The sequence below is a fragment of the Globicephala melas genome, chromosome 4 (assembly GCF_963455315.2).
Source record: "Globicephala melas chromosome 4, mGloMel1.2, whole genome shotgun sequence".
Classification (NCBI taxonomy): Eukaryota; Metazoa; Chordata; class Mammalia; order Artiodactyla; family Delphinidae; genus Globicephala; species Globicephala melas.
Window position 1 is genome coordinate 59,595,751 of NC_083317.1, and position 16,626 is coordinate 59,612,376.

The 16,626-nt window shown below is 42.4% G+C and overlaps 1 protein-coding gene across 11 annotated transcripts in view; it reads left to right on the top strand.

Moving 5' to 3' along the window:
- Nucleotides 1-2,661: 2,661 nt before the first annotated feature.
- Nucleotides 2,662-16,626, top strand: part of SIDT1 (SID1 transmembrane family member 1) — a 79,131-nt gene continuing 65,166 nt past the window's right edge. For 4 of the 11 annotated variants that reach the window (XR_009563699.1, XR_009563697.1, XM_060298068.1 and 1 more), the window contains exon 1: nt 2,662-3,481. Coding sequence is in view for 6 of the 11 variants with exons in the window: in XM_060298068.1 (XP_060154051.1) it covers nt 3,269-3,481 (213 nt within the window). In the remaining 5 variants the exon portion in view is untranslated. The remainder of the gene's footprint in view (nt 3,482-16,626) is intronic. The other 7 variants (XR_009563700.1, XR_009563701.1, XM_060298070.1 and 4 more) reach the window with 3 other exon arrangements.

Consider the following 16,626-nt stretch of genomic DNA (forward strand, 5'->3'; position numbering starts at 1 on the left):
ACCAGAGAGGAAGCTCTCTGTGGATCAAGGCCAAACTCTGGGGACCAAAAAAAAATTGAAACACTAGCATAGTCTTATCTAGGCTAAGCAACGTGTGTCCAAAAGGATGCCAGGCAAGTGAGAACCATACTGGTCTGTGAGACCAGCTTAAACAAAGAGCTTAAAAGGCCTATGCCTGTGTTCTACTCTGTGATAAACAACACTTTTAGATGACATAACATAAAACAGAAGCAGAAAAGAGAGCAAAAAAAAAAAAAGGATAGAAAGGAATGACCTGACCCCACCAGAGATGCCAAACAAATGGGAACCAATAACAGAACCGGGGTATCAAACTGAGACTCGATAACCAAAGAACTCAAAGCAAAGGGCAGAATTCAGACCCAGTGCTGACTTACTTACCATGTCAACGCCTATAAGTGGACTCGGTGGGTACTGCACCTGGTTGAAGGCTGGAGTCCGTGATGACAGGCAGTGCAGACAACATCTCAATGGAACCTTCAGGAACACTATGGAAATAAGGACCACCCAAGGAAAACAACCAGAAGTTATTTATTCAGAGCTTGCTATAGTAAGCCACCACTTGTGTTTGGCAGAGACTTGAAGGCAGGGGAGTAGGAAAGCTTTATAGTGAAAAAAAGGGAAGGTTTTCAGAAGTGCTCTGATTGGATCTTGGTGGCATGGAGAAGCTGGAAGCAGGCGCATTTTATGGTTTGTAGAACATATTTGGTTTCCCCTGACTGATCCTAAGTTGGAAGCAGGAGCAAAAATTGGAGAAGCTGGCAATCACTGACCAAGTCCTGACTGTTCTGGGCCATTTGCTACAGAGTTTGTGGTCTGGCTTCCTGGACTGGCTGCTGCAGAGGTTGTGGGTCGGGCATCTGTCATCATACATGGACTGCGCATTGTCTGTTTGTGTGTTTAGTCTCTCACAGTGGAAGCTGGGCATTGTAGATATCTTTAAAACCTGGCTGATGGACCATGTTTTACTTTTTAGCTATTGAACAATATAGTCAGATAATAATATTTGGTCGTATAACATTTTATGCTTTCTAATACTGACACAATTTCAAATACATTCTTCCCTCACCCCCCTTTTATCCTTACAGCGATCTTGTAATCCTGGGGAGGTTAATTACCGAATGTCATTCATTGGATTTGGACTAGAGTTAGGAGTCAGTCACAGTATAGCCTGATTTGCAATGTAACACTCAAATTGTCTGGTATAGATATCATCTATAATGGCTTTAAAATAAATATTTTGGGCTCTAGGGGATAAAGGGTCTGTTCCAACTGTTTCTAAATTCATTACTTAAAGTTAGGATAAATGATTGAAGGGTCATAGCTCCCTTCAAATCCCTACAAGGCTGTCATGTGGAAGAAGGATTAAGTTTATTCCTACGGCTCCAGACGGCAGAACTCACACCAGTGAGTGGAAGAGAGGCAGATTTCAATTTAAAATGTGAAATATCTTTCTAATAATGAGACACTTGCCCCCCAAAGAAGGGGTCACCTTGTGAAAGGGCCAGTTCCTCACTCCTCTTAGTGTTTGAGTAGGACTCCATGATCCTACTCCTCTAGAAAGTGCTTGAACTGGCCAGGCCAGCTAATCTCAAAGGACATCATAAACTTCAAGTTCATGAAACTTTTTTAAATTATAAAAAGAGGCATAGACATTTTAAATACAGCAATTTAACATCATTCAAATTCTGGATGAAATTATCATGCTATGTTTCTCAAAAACAATCAGTTCTATTTTAAACTTTACCCCCAGACTCTTCTTTAAATCAGTATTTTTGTCCTCATGCCGATATATTTTCAAAAACATTTTTTTAAAAGTAAAAAAAATTTAAATTCTAATAAAAGTACTAATAGGAAGTCATCTAATTCAATCGCCCATCTGCATTGCTTTCTGATTGTGCGCTTATAACTTTATACCAAATGTATTGCGCTCATTGTTTTTGATGTTTTAATAAATTGTAGTAATTCAATAAGGTTAAAAAAAGAGAGAAACACTTCCCATTGAATGGTAAATGCTAGGATTTTAATCTGTAATTCTTTGAACATGATATTTTTCCTTCTTTGTGGCTTCTTTTTTAATGTTCCCTCAGGTTGAACTCAATTATATTCTTTTCTAGTTTACAAATAACTTGAAGCTGAAAGAAAAGAGTCCTTCTGACTTGTGACTGATGTTCTGCCAGGACTTCCGAGGGATCCTCTTCTCAACCCACCCTTTACCTGCCTCTTCAACTGTTTAAATTGACTCCCCTAATTTTTTCCTGAAGGGTATCTCCTTTTGATTTGGGGCTGCGGTTTCTCTCCTGAAAAACAATACAGAATCCTGGGGATTCTGCTAAATCTAAGAAGTCATTGCAGAGGTAAAGTAGACAAGAAGTTAGGGCAGAAGCTGTGCCCTCTGCACAAAGCCAGCTGCTCTGGGTCGTCTTTGACAACTTCCGGGACTAGACTTGAGGCGGTGTTCGAAATTGTTTTCTTTACCATATCTATTTGTTTTTTTATGACTGTACATATTTACATACGTACACGTATGGCGAGGGAGAGAGAAAGTGATGACGCGAGGCTCCTTGAGATTAGGAGGTGATAAGAAAATAAAGCAGGTGGCTGGGAAGGGAGAAGGGAGAATTCTGTTAGAGAAGGGAGAATTGAGAGTTAACCGTCATTCAGACGAGCAGGAGGTCTCTGCAGGTAGCAGTCTGGAAATGCGAACTTGTGCACCCTCTTTGGGGACAGGCTCTGTTGCTTTCTATTTCTTCGCTTGCAGCCGCGTGCCTATTTATTTGAAACTGACTGAATTTCCTCTCAATGGCTGGTCAGGTTGATTCTTCAAGACTAGTGGATATTTCTTTTTAATGTCTCCAACGCAATTTTTTTCTTTCTTTCTTTCTTTTTTTTTTTTTTTTTGAGGTTTAGGGGGAAGAGATGGTTGAAATTCTGGCTGGGTAAGCTGGGGAATTCTCAGAAATGAGAAAGGGGGAAGGAAACGGACTTAGAAGCCGGCAAGCAAAGCAGCAGCCCCCGGTCCCCCTATCTTCCGCACCCCCTACCTCCGCCCCGTGACCTTCCGTGGAGACCCCAGGAGGCTGCACCAATATTTGATCAGCCTTTCGCCAGCGCGTTGCCAGCACTCGTCGGCAGGGCTTGCCGGGCATCGCCTGCGCTGCGCTGCGCTGCAGCCGGCGCCGGGGCCCGCAAGGGGCTTTGGAAGGAGCGGCTCTTCGCTCGCCCCCTCCCCTGGGGCGCGGCGCCCACCATGCGGGGCTGCACGCTGCTCTGCGCGCTGCTCTGCGCGCTGTCCTGGCTTCTGCCGCCGGCTGCACCCGGGCTCCCCGCGCAACCCTTAGCGCGGCGCCACGACCCCCGCGACCCCGTCAGGGGCGCTGAGTTCGATCGCATCTACAACGGGGTGGTGAGCCTCAGCACCGAGAACATCTACTCCTTCAACTACACTAGCCAGCCCGGCCAGGTAAGACACTCGCTCCCTTCGCTCCCAGGAACTTGCCAGACCCCAGAGCCCCGTCGCTGCTCTGGGTCCCTGGGGAATCGACCTCGGGAGACCACAGGGACCAAGGGACCCTCGTTCCCTTTCTCCTTCAAAGCAATCACTGCCTTGCCCAAGCTGCCGCATCCTCCCCTACCGGCCTCGGGGACACCTTCGCCTCCTCTCGCGCCTTCCCGGCCTGGTCTCTAGCATCTTTGGGCTTTGCAGGGGCGCTGGTTCCCCGCACCGTCTGCGGGTCCTGGCCCCCTGCTGGGCCCTTCTCTAGGGAGGTCACGATTTCTAAGGCTGAGGAGGGAAAGGACTGCACTTCTGTTCCTAATCCCCTGCGGGGAAGGAACCTCATCTCTTTTGGATGATTCTGCCAGACTTCTATCTCATAGCACATGGGGAGGGAGAGCTGCTCAGAATCTAAAATGGGAATGTGTGAGAACAGACCAAGCTGCAGAACCTCTGTGTGTTCAAGAGTCACTGTCTGTGTTTCTGTACCGTTGTCACACGTTTGTGCTTCAGAGAAGCCAGAAGACCCGGCCAAAGATATTGGAACTGCAGCCATCAGCCGATTTATCGAGGTTTTGATTTTATACAAGGATGGATAATTGAGTGAAAGTTCTAGACCTATTTGTGACAAAACTTGAGCTGAGACAAGGGAAGAAAAGGACTATTCCAGCAACTACCCCCTTTGACACATATACTCTGATTGTATAATGTAAGAAAATGCATACAGTTAGCTTTTCCCCTCTAATAGGAGGCACAGAGAAAAGAGAAAACTCCCCAGTGTACCTGCCTCTAGATCTTCTTCCCAGGAATGTATGTGAATGAATGTGTATATATGTGTATACATGTGTATGAATGTATATCTATCCCTTACTATGCCAGCATTCCCCACTCACTGGGGAAATTCCAGAACCAGATGATTGGGATACCATGATATGCCTCCCTAACTCTCACTTAAGATCAAAACTCAGAAACCTGGTAGCTTGGGGTAGTATTTAGCCAAGAGGGACCAGTGTGCCCATCACCACTCCCAGACATTTCCCAAGTGTGTGTACTGAGCAAGTGCACCATCTCCAGTCTGGCACCAGATCCTAAGCTTGGTCTTCACCATGGACCACGTCACCATATTCTTACCCTGTCCTGTCCCTCGCTGACCTTTAGGTTGTACTCCTGAAGTAAGAAGAGTGACTGTGTGCAGAGCCATTCCACTGTAGACAAGTCGGGGGGGGGGTGTCAGTTTTTACTCCCTACATTCCTTGTAACCCACCTTTTCCAGTTCTGTGTGCTGTATGGACCAGCTGACATTGTACCTGAAGTGTGTTCCCAGCCCTGTTATTGGCTCAGAATAAATAAATGTCTGAAAAACCCCATGATCTCTGGGGTGTACTGCCAGTTTCCCCCTAAATCATTGGTAAGGAAACTCAAATGATGTGTGCAAAGTAAGACCTTACATCAGGCTTTAGTATTTCTTACACTGCTGCTTAGAGATACAGTGACTGCTTTTTTACTGTTCTTTGGACCTTTTTGGCTGCAGTATTCAGTGAGTTCCTCTACCTTAGCACATGTTGCACTGTTTGCAGTTAGGGTCACCTACTTGACTTTCCCAGAAAACCGTGAGATATTGAGGATGGGGGCAGAGTCATGTCCATCTCTATACCCTAGTACCTAGCACAGTGCTTGACACATAACAGGTTTACTAATGTTTTTGAAAAAATGAATAAATAGTTGAAAAAAGATTTAAGGATTCTTTAAGCTAAACCTAAATAAAATATACTTTTTAGTAGGTTGAATGTGAGATCATTTCAGATAAAAACAAAATTTTAAAAAATTGTTCTGGGATTATGCTCTTTCCATTTTGCCTGTATGTATGTTAAAATGCTCTTTATTTTATGAAACAATGGTGATAATTAGTTTTTAAAATATCTTTGCATAATACAATAAAAAGCTGACAGTCCCTAAATTTTACTAGTCTGAGAAATATAGTTGGAAACCTTAAGACTAGCAGAAAACTCAAGTGTTTTAATTATTTTAATGCCAGTATGCAATAATATGAACCAGATGTCCTCAAATCTTACAGCCTTCTGAAACTTCTCTTTAATGTGCAAATAAGACAGTGGAATCCTCAATCAATTTACTTTGGAAAATTGCCCTTCTCTCCCTCCAGTCCTGTATTCCAGTTGCTTTCTCCAGAAATGGCATTGTTCTGACCTGCCCATCCAAACCATTATTCTGTTTCTCTTGATGGCCTCCTCTCTTCTTGGTTCCTTTTGCCTCATGTTGGAGACCAGCGCCCCCTCCTTCTAATACCATGAACACAATCCTGTTGGATATAGCAGAATTTTACTGAAGGTCTGGAGTAACATAAGGGAATTGCAGAACAGCACAGAGTAGGTGATAGATTAAACCAGAAATCTAAGCAACACTGTCATAACAATTTACCAGCTATTCCTCCACCAGGAGAAATATCAGGATGGTGGCACTATTTTTCAGGCCCTGTCTTGTCACGATCTTCTTGGCCACCCCTCACCCCAAATGTTGTGCTCTCAGTCTCTAAATTTTTGTTATTCTCTCACGTCAAGCAGTTTTGCCTCCATGACCAACCCCAAACTCACTAAAGAACTCTGCTAAATGAAGAGCTATGAGCCCAAGAGCAGAACCTTTTTCCTTTAACCTGAGCAAAGTCTCGGTCAGGGCTCTCTCCCCTGCACATGTCATTTCCCATCTACCTGTCTTCAGTGCAACTAAGAATTTGGTTTAGACATAGGTGTATTCTTAATTGGAAAACTGAAAAATATTGAATGAAATACATATAACAGGGTTTATATTGGCACTAATGGACATGTAGCACATGAAATCATTAAATTCACACTACAGAGCATTATAAAAAGAAGACTTTCCTGAACTCTTTTTCAAATGCTTCCCATTTCTTTTCCAATGAACACAAATTTTATTTCCTAATTTTCACGTAGCATCTAGCTCTCCAGAGAGCAGCTCTCCAGAAATCTTGACTTCACACAAGTTTTTCTCAATTAAGTACATTTTATTTAAAGATTTTTCTTTTGGAAAAGACTAATCATCATTAAAATTACACCGGATGTTTCATATAAAGACACTGTCTGCAAATACTGACTATAATGCTGTAAGCAAAGGAAGAAAAAATTAAAACAATGTGGATAAGTGCATTTTAAAAAAAAAAGGAGAAAAAAGAATTCGGTTTAGGAAAAAAAAGACTAATTTTTTTCGTTTTAATCTTTTTCCCTTTTCGCTTCAAGCCATTGGTATGTTTGCCATTCTTTTTCCTTCAGCTTGGAGGAGAAAGACTATTCTAAGTTTAAGCTTTGGTGCAGAGAGGAAACCTCTGTGGGAGACTTTGTTCCTAACCTCTCCTGTCAGCCACTGCATCTTCCATACCAAACGCTGTCTTGGAGAACTATTTAGCCAAATGTGTCATGCTAATTAGCTAAGCTAGCACCTGGAAAAGTCTCACATGCCTTCCAGGCTGAGAGTAATGTAAATACGAAGTTACCGTTAAAAGAAAAATCCCTGAAGGAATGGAGTGACTGGTTTAAAGAAGGATAATGAAAATAACGATTGAAGGTACAGGTCAGGCAAGATTGTGGTTCATTTCAGTCCCTGGAGGGGAAGTGTCTGGAGACTCCTTTCAAGGGGCATAGGGTTTCATTGTGTCAAGGGCTGGGACCAAACTAGAAGGAAATCACCTTGTTGAGAAAATTGTCAGGGATGGGTTTGACTGGGACAGAGGGCATAAAAGCAGGTTTATTGGGAAATGAGAATACTCTTGTAGAGACACGTGGCGACAATAATAAGATGTTTATATTTGAGCTAGATGTTGATAAGAAGCCCTTAAATAAAAATCTAACCATGACCCAGCAAGAGGTCCTCTCTGAGGCTTTCAGTGACAGAATTCATTGTTTGCCATAGATTTTTGAATTTGAAATGTTTCTCTGGACTTATTTCTTTTATTTTGTTTATTACACTGAGGCATTTATCTTTTAATGACATATAGTTGTCTATGCCTAAGGAACAAATCTTGGCTTTATTAATATCAACCAGTATCTAGAATCAGTTATACCAGCCTGTCAGATACAGACTGAAAAAGCCTATCCAGTCCTCATGAACAGGACATTCCAGGGGTAACTTCTAGCTGTATACATTACTACTTAGAAGAATTAAAAATGTTGATGCAATAGCCTCAGTTCTCTCCAAGTCGTAGGTACTCTCCCCGTTTTCTTTACAAAATGAGGCAGAGGAACCTCCTCTGCTGTCCTCCCACATCTCCTTACTGAACTGGACTGGTGCTTGTTTGGGAAGAATCATCTCATTAGCACATTACCTGGGTGGTTGGTTACTGTCTCAGTCAGTTCAGCCTGTTAGAGTACCATAGACTGGCTGACTTAGGAAACAAACATTGATTTCTCACAGTTCTGGAGGCTGGGAAGTCCAAGATCAAAGTGTCAGCAGACCTGTATCTGGTGAGAGCTGGCTTCTGGGCTTGTAAACAGCACGTACAGATGTGTCCTCATGTGGCCCAGAGAGCAGAGAGAGTAGCCAGCTCTCTCCTGTCTCTTATTATAAGGGCACTAATCTCATCACAAGAGCTCCAACCTCATGATCTAATTAACTTCCAAAGGCCCTACCTCCAAATACTATCACCCTGGGGATTAGGCTTCAACATATGAATTTGGGGATGTGGGGACACAAACATTCAGTCCGTAGAGTCACCTCTCACATTTTCCTGCGTGGCTCTGAGAAAAGAGTATTGACATGTCATAAGGGTATTTAGGGGCTGACATTACTCCAGTTATGAGTCTGATTTTATGCACGGCCCATCTTCTGCCTGCCCTGACCTGATAATCATATGCTAAACTGTACAATGGACCTCTACCTTTGCTACTTGTGCTGAACTTGTTTTTCAATTCCTTTTTGTTTCTTGCTGAGTGCCATGTCTATAAGCTTGCTGTAGTGTTGGGTTTGGTTTTTCAGTTGTTATTTTGTTTTGTGTAGATTTTACTGCTGTGATGGTCCCTTCTGACAGGGTGTTTTAGGTTCTTATACAGTTCATCGAGATTTTCAGCCTTTCTGCCTTTCCTGATTTGGTTTCAATGTGTTACCAGATGTATCTCCTATGTCATTCCTCACTGTTAGCTTGAATCTTAAAGACCAAGGGACTTGAAGATACCGTGAAACCTCTTTGCTGCTAGAAGTGCCAGCATTTCTTTCTTCATTTCAGATAGAAGTAACCACACCCTGTTGATGTTATAACACGTTGCCATGCAGCACCCCGGAGTATGTTAGCCAGCTCTTCCTGCATTGTTTAACGCTGGAGCTGACTGAAGTTCATGTCAACACACCAAGATGGTGCGTTGATGATTTAAAGGCACATCGAATGAGCTATTGGAATTAGGGCCTCACCTTCCTTTCTGCTTATTTGCTAAGAAAAATATCAAATACATCATGGGCTGCCAGACAATATAGTCTTTTCTATTTTGCTAAAAAAAAAAATTATAAACATTGATCTTTCTTTTCTTTACTTGGACATTTTGAAAATGGAAACTTTGAGGTCTTCCAGTACATTAGTTGGCGATGCAAACCAAAACAAAACCTAAGGACCTGTATTTTGCTTAAAACCTAAGGTCAGCAATAAGAATAACATTGTATTCTATTAAGTCCTCAGCCTAAGATCCTTCGGTTTTTATATATAAGAATGTGTGTAAAAATTAGATAGGAGAAGCAGTTGATTTACATGTTAAAAGATAGTGCTCCATTCCTGAAAAGCAAAGCTGAATGTTATATAGCAAATTTAAATTGTATAGTAAATGTTATTAATAAAATTAATTTGCTGTAATAATTAATTACTTCAAATTCTTATTCCCCTCATCCCCTCAGTTTATTTGAAGTGACAGTAATAGCCAAAGAAATTGATTTTACTCTTGGGAAGAAGTTATACGCAGATGTTAATTTTGCTACAAGATTCAACAGGGGATTTTTCAGTTAGTTTAACAAGAAGAGTAAAGGTGGCTTGAAGTTGTCTTATATTGAAAAATGTGTCCAGTGAAAGTTGAATATGAGTTTTCTTTCCTGATAAGAAAGCTGTAGGAATCCACTTCCCTGTCACAGCTCCCAAGAAGTGGGAAATTTTCTCTTATTTGGACCACTGAAAAGGTTTTGAGGAGCTAGTTTTCAATCCATAATTTTAAGGAACTTTATTTTGGACCCAGCCTTCTACAGCTGATCCCAAGGATGGCCAGGGGCGTCACTATGTAATTATGAAAGTATTGGTTATTTAAAAGTGAAGATCACCTATGTTTTGGTTAGACTCTTAAGTGTTTGAATAAAATACTTAATTTCCAAAAATGGTGGCAAAATTAAAGTTTATCTAACATCATCAAGTAACATGTTGTCCTGAGTAAAAACATCCTTTGGCTACCTGGGAACTTACACTTGATACTGTGGACATTTAAAAGTATAGATAAAAGTTCACCTCTCCCTCTGCCTAACCTTGGCTGCAAAAGATTTTCAACTTTGTTTGCTTCCTCACTGTCCCCTATATGTACATATTTTTAACAAAACTTTATTCTTCAAAGTAGTTTTAGGTTTACAGAAAAATTAAGCAGAAAGTGCAGACAGTTCCCATATATCCTCTCCCCACCCTCCCCCATTCACACAGTTTCCCCATTATTAATATCTTGCATTAGCGTGGTACACTAATGATGAACAAATATTGGTGTAATATTGATATTTTATTGGCCTTTATTATTTACTAAAGTCCACAGTTTACATTAGGTTCACTATTGGTGTTGTACAGTTCTATGGGTTTTGAGAAATGCATAGTGTCATATATCCATCATTATGGTGAGTTATATAGAATAATTTCACTCCCATAAAAATCCCCTGTGCTCTACCTATTCATCCCTTCTTCCTTTCTTTCACACCCTAGCAACCACCAATTGGTTTTTTTTACTCTCTTTATAGTTTTGTCTTTTCCAGAATGTCATATTGTTGAAATCATACAGCATGTAGCCTTTTCAGACTTGGCTCTTTCACTTAGCAATATGCTTTCAAGGTTCCTCCATATCTTTTCATGGCTTGATAGCTTATGTCTTCTTAGTACTAAATAATATTACATTGTCTGGATATGCCATAGTTTATTTATCCATTCACCTATGAAAGACATCATGGTTGCTTCCAATTTTTAGCAATTATGAATAAAGCTGCCAAAAACATTTGGGTGCAGATTTCTGTGTGGACATAAGTTTTCATCTCATTTGGGTTTATACCAAGGAGCTTAATTCCTAGATCATACGGTAAAAGTATGTTTAGTTTTATAAGAAACTGTCAAACTTGTCTTCCACAAGGACTGTATCATTTTGCACTCTCACCAGCAATGAATGAAGAGTTCCTGTTGTTCCATATCCTCATCTGCATCTGGTGTTGTCAGTGCTTTAGATTTTAGCCATTCTGATAGGTGTAGAATGATATCTTGTTTTTTGTTTTTTGCGGTACGGGGGCCTCTCACTGTTGTGGCCTCTCGCATTGCCGAGCACAGGCTCCGGACGCGCAGGCTCAGCGGCCATGGCTCACGGGCCCAGCCGCTCCGCGGCATGTGGGATCTTCCCGGACCGGGGCACGAACCCGCGTCCCCTGCATCGGCAGGCGGACTCTCAACCACTGCGCCACCAGGGAAGCCCTCTTATTGTTTTAATTTGCAGTTTCCTAATGGCATATACAGTTGAGTATCTTTTCATATGCTTATTTGCCATCTGTATATCTTCTTTGGTGAGGCATCTTTGCAGATCTTTTGCCCATTTTTAAACTGGATTGTTTGTTTCCTCGTCGTTGAATTTTAAGTGTTCTTTGTAGATTTTGGATACCAGTCCTTTATCAGAAACAAGTTTTGCAAATATTTTCTCCTTGTCTATGGGCTTGTCTTCTCATTCTCTTAATAGCATTTCTCACAGAGCAGACATTTTTTAACTTAATGAAGTACCACTTATCAATTTTTCCCCACGGATCATGCCTTTGGTGTTGTATCTAAAAGTCTGCCATAAAATCTAAGGTCACCTAGATTTTCTCCTTATATTATCTTCTGGAAGTTTTATAGTTTTGAATTTCACGTTTAGATTTCTGATTCATTTGGGATTCGTTTTTGTGAAAAGTGTAAGGTCTCTGTCTAGAATTTTTGTTTGGTTTTTGTTTTTGTTTTGCATATGATATCCAGCTGTTCCAGCACCATTTGTTGAAAAGGCCACCCTATATTTTTAGTATTATAGTACTGCGTACGTGTGTATACATTTATAGCCTATCTTGGACTAAAGAGTTTGAAGCAACTCTTTATTGGGGGCTCATTGTTCTTACCATTGTTCCCAACCTTCCCCTCTGTTACCACCATCTCCGATCTCTACCATTCTCTTGTTGCTCCTTTTTTCTATGTATCTTTTGTCTCTCTGCTTCTTCCATCCCTTTTGTCTTTCCAGTCTTCTGTGAACACTGTCAGTCCATCAAGGTTCTTCCTGTTCTCTGGTCGTTTGAAGCTTTGCTACTGGCAAAATATTATTTCTTCTTCATCTCAGGAGATATGTTTTGTTCCTTCCTTCCTGATTCAGAGCCGGTCTCCCAGTTTTTAAGGTTTTGCTATAGAATGTTAATAATACCAACAGTGGAGGATGAAGAGCATACATTATTTGGGCAATCAGTATATATTTGTTTTGACTTCATGTACCATTATTTCCTTTTTTCATGTCAAGATTTTCTTTGTCAAGTCTGCTTAGCTACAGAAGTGTGTCATTGGGCTTGCATTTGTGATGTTTTTTCTATTTTTTCTATCAATAAAAGAAACACAAAATATCCCTCAAGGGCTTCCCTGGTGGCGCAGTGGTTGAGAGTCCGCCTGCCGATGCAGGGGACGTGTGTTTGTACCCCGGTCCGGGAAGATCCCACATGCCGCGGAGCGGCTGGGCCCGTGAGCCATGGCCACTGAGCCTGTGCGTCCGGAGCCTGTGCTCCGCAACGGGAGAGGCCGCAACAGTGAGGGGCCCGCGTACCACAAAAAAAAAAATATATATATATATATCCCTCAAAACCATAAGAAAGAGGTAATTGTATTTTAAACTTAAGAGCTGAAAGGACCTTTTAAATTACCCAATCTCCTCTCTCTTAAAAGGAGAGAAAACAGAGCTGGTAAAATAAATTACTTGTCCAAATTATACAACTAGTTTGAAGCAAAGCCAGGAACATAACTCAGGTTCCTGAGGACATTTCCTCGGATATTTCTACTAAACCTCCCACAAGAGCACATCTGTTATGCTTATCAACAACAATAAAAGTGTTTAAATACCATAGTCATAATTCCACAGTCAGGTTGTTTGATCATACAGTTTAAGAGCTTTATGTCTGACTCCCTTACAGTTACTGAAAGCTGAAACAAGAGGATTTTCACTTCTGTTTTTCCTCCATGGATCATCCAGGCATCCATTTGCCTGTGTTAAGTCAGGCAAGCAGAGTTGACACTAAGGAAAACGGTGAATGTGACAGATTTCCTTCAGTGTTTCACAGAGCCACAGGCACCCACCACCCTGTGGACCAGTCTTCATCTCTTTTGTGCTTTATTGTCATTAATGCTGGGTTCCTTCTTTGTGCCAGACATAGGGCAGCTTGGAGACCTAAGCAGTTAACCTATATGTTCCTCTAGGGCAGTATTAATCCTGAGAACTGGTATTTCTGGATCCCCACTAAATAGCTATGAAGATAAGCCATAGCAAACAAGAATGACTGACTCTTTCTGTCCCTTTAGATCTAACTGCCCTTTTGTGGACGAAGTGACTCACAACTATTTTAATTTGTGTAACTGGGGGTGTACGTTATGCTCCCCCCAAAATTAGCACGTAAATGCTCACAGTTTTATTTTATCCTCTCTAATACTTGCAAAAAAGGAATCCTGTATTCGTCCCCACTCTCTCCCTGCACGGTCTTCACCAGAGTGGAGGAATTATAGGTTTCTAGGAGAAGGACAATGTTTATCTGGGTAATAAAGGGATAAAAAGTGGGGGATAAGGAAACAGGCAAACAGAGTGAAGTCTGGGTGTGCAGAGATGGTTTGGGGAGATCTGTGGACAGTAAGGCTCAAGTTAGCTGTGGGCTATGAATGAAGTAGACAGAGAAGGAAAGAAGGTGTGGGGTCAGGCAAGGTTATTGGCTGCAGGCAACAGAAATCAACTGGCTAACATAAGGAGAAAAAGAATTTACTAGAAGGATATTGGATAGCACCCAACCTGAGTTCCTAAGCTCACAGTATGGGGACCAAGAGAGAATACACTGCAAGAAATTATAACAACAGTCATGCAGCAGGAATGTGTGGCCAGGATGCTCACCTAGCCACTACCACCTCCTCTGCCATTAGACATGGTCACCCCTGGGCCCTGCTGTCATGGTCCCTACTGATGTCACCATTGACAGCGAGTGTTAAACTCTTCCTTCATCTTTGTATCATTTAATCACTGTTGAAAGTACCAAGTGGGAGCATCCAACTCTCTGAGCGTGGGTCCTGTACCTGCCCCCTATGGCAGCCTTGCCTCCCACAAAACTCACACAGTGGTGTGGAGGGGAGGAAGTTCCTCTAAAACATGCAAGGCATCTGGATTCTGGGCAGCCCCCAAATCAACCCCACCAAAAGTTTTCATGGGGTGTTCTCTAGCTAGGACATTTGTTGGAAGATATCTACATGGACCCAGACATAAGTGATCAGGGACCAAAGGGAGCAAATCTGGGCTACTGCAGGCTATCTTTGCCCATTTAAAGAGGAACATCTTACCTGAGCACCAGAGAAGAATTCAAGTCATATATATCATCTTGGCCACAGTGTTTACTCCATGATTAGAAATAGTTGTGTCTCTGAAATATGGCCTTCCCTGAGGCCGCTTCTGCTAGTCTCAGGAAATTATCTTTGAAGATTTTGAAGGGGATGATGTTTGCAGATGATTGGCTTTGTCTTGTTTAGAAAGCAGTTTTCTTTAGGTAATACTTATATCCTGCCGATACTTATTTAAAATTACAAATGGCACCGGTCTGGCAATGAATACCACTACAGAAATAAACAGCTGATAGGGCTTCCCTGGTGGCGCAGGGGTTGAGAGTCCGCCTGCCGATGCAGGGGACAGGGGTTCGTGTCCTGGTCCGGGAGGATCCCACATGCCGCGGAGCGGCTGGGCCCGTGAGCCATGGCCGCTGAGCCTGCGCGTCCGGAGCCTGTACTCCGCAACGGGAGAGGCCACAACAGTGAGAGGCCCATGTACGGCAAAAAAAAAAAAAAAAAAAAAAAAACAACAGCTGATAAACATCAGATCATAACTCTGACAATCATCGTAGTTCTGTAGTGCTTTTCCATCTTTAGAGCATTAATTAAGTAGGCCTCAGAATAGCTCTAGAAGAAACATGCCTGCAGTGCAATCACTCAGCATATAAATAAAATCCAGGGAGTAGATCCTTGTGTTCTGCCTCAAACCATAAAATAATTATTTTTACCTCTTTATAATTTTTTCTTCCTCCCAAGAGAAGGAATATAAGCAGGAAATAGAAAGAAAAAGACAGGAAAGATAAAGAGGAAAAAGGAATCACACACAGAGATGAGCAGACGCAGATACCTAAGAGGTTGGTGAACCAACAGAGGCCCCTGGCTCTCTTCCAGGAGCCAAGGCTGGAGATGCCTCAAGCCAGACGGAGGGCAGTGGGACAGAGGAGCTAATGCAAAGTCTGTGAGAGGCCTGGAGAGACAGAAGATGGTCAGCTCTTGGGGTGAGAGGCACGTGGCCACCCTCAGTCTAAGAGCCCATGGGTAGGGAATAGGTTGGAGGAGAGCTTTCTTGTGGTGCTTTTTTGCCTCCCTCAGTTTGGCCCAGGTGTACTGCTGCCTGCCCTGCCTCATCGTCATCGGGAGGGAGGAAACAAGCAGTACCCACCCAGGGTGGGCTGGCTCGCGGCATAACGTCTGTGGAGGCTGGCGTGGAGAAGGGTAACCACTGTGCCTGCTGACCTGCTGACCCTGAGCTGTCCCTGCTTTCCCACAGGCCCCTTCACGGGGCAGACGCCGGCAGGTTAGGATGGGAGCAGGAACAGTGGGGCTGGGGGGCGGTGGATGAGGGGCGGGAAGGTAGAAGTAAAATTAGATGGGCAGGGACTGGACCCCTGGAGGGGGGTGAAAAGGGGCATGGTCAACTCAGAGGCTCTCCACCCTTCCAGTCCCTCCTTCTTCCCTGAACTCCCCTCACATTTAGCTCCTCCCCTCTGGAGTTCACTCAACGACCCTAGGTAGCTGATAGCCCAGGGAATCAGAGCTCATGGGAGAAAATAACAACAGATCTACAGAGGGAAGTTACGTGAGAAATGTCAAACTGAATGACCTTTACCAGATGTAGTAGAGTTAATGAACAGGAAGAATAAGACTTCATGACAAGCAAAGTGAACATCCTGGAAGAGATGTGGATAGGAGGACGTTGTTCAAATGAAACAGGTTACAGCTATAAAGATGAAAGATGAAGCAACTGGGAAATCCCAGATTTAAAAAATAATACTGTTTACATAAAGACCTCAGCAATGGGTTGGACGTTAGAACGAATAACGGATTAGAGAACTGGAGGATCGTGTTGAGGATCTACCTAAAGAGATGTAGGATATAAAGAGAAAAATTAAGAAATTGGGAGCACGGACCCAATTATGACATCAACATAATAGGGGTCCCACAGGAAGAAAACAAATGGAGAGAAAGGAATATCTGTAGAAATAATGCTGAAGAATTAAGAACAGCCATTTCCCTGACATCCTGGGGTGTTTTTTTTAGGATTTGTTGAAAGCTACAACCTTAGCTGGGCTACCTCCGCTCGTATGAAAACAGAACCTGTAGTGTATGTACTAAGTGTCAGATACATGCTTGACTCCAAATAATGTCACAGATAAAATCCTCAAAGAGAAACAAATACATGGAACAATTAGCAAATATTACAAAACATGAAAATATGATGTAATTGAGCACTAAATTGGGTAGTAACGGTCCTTAAGTTTTATGATATTAAATGGCTAGATTAGGGCGAGTTAGGGTCTTCAGG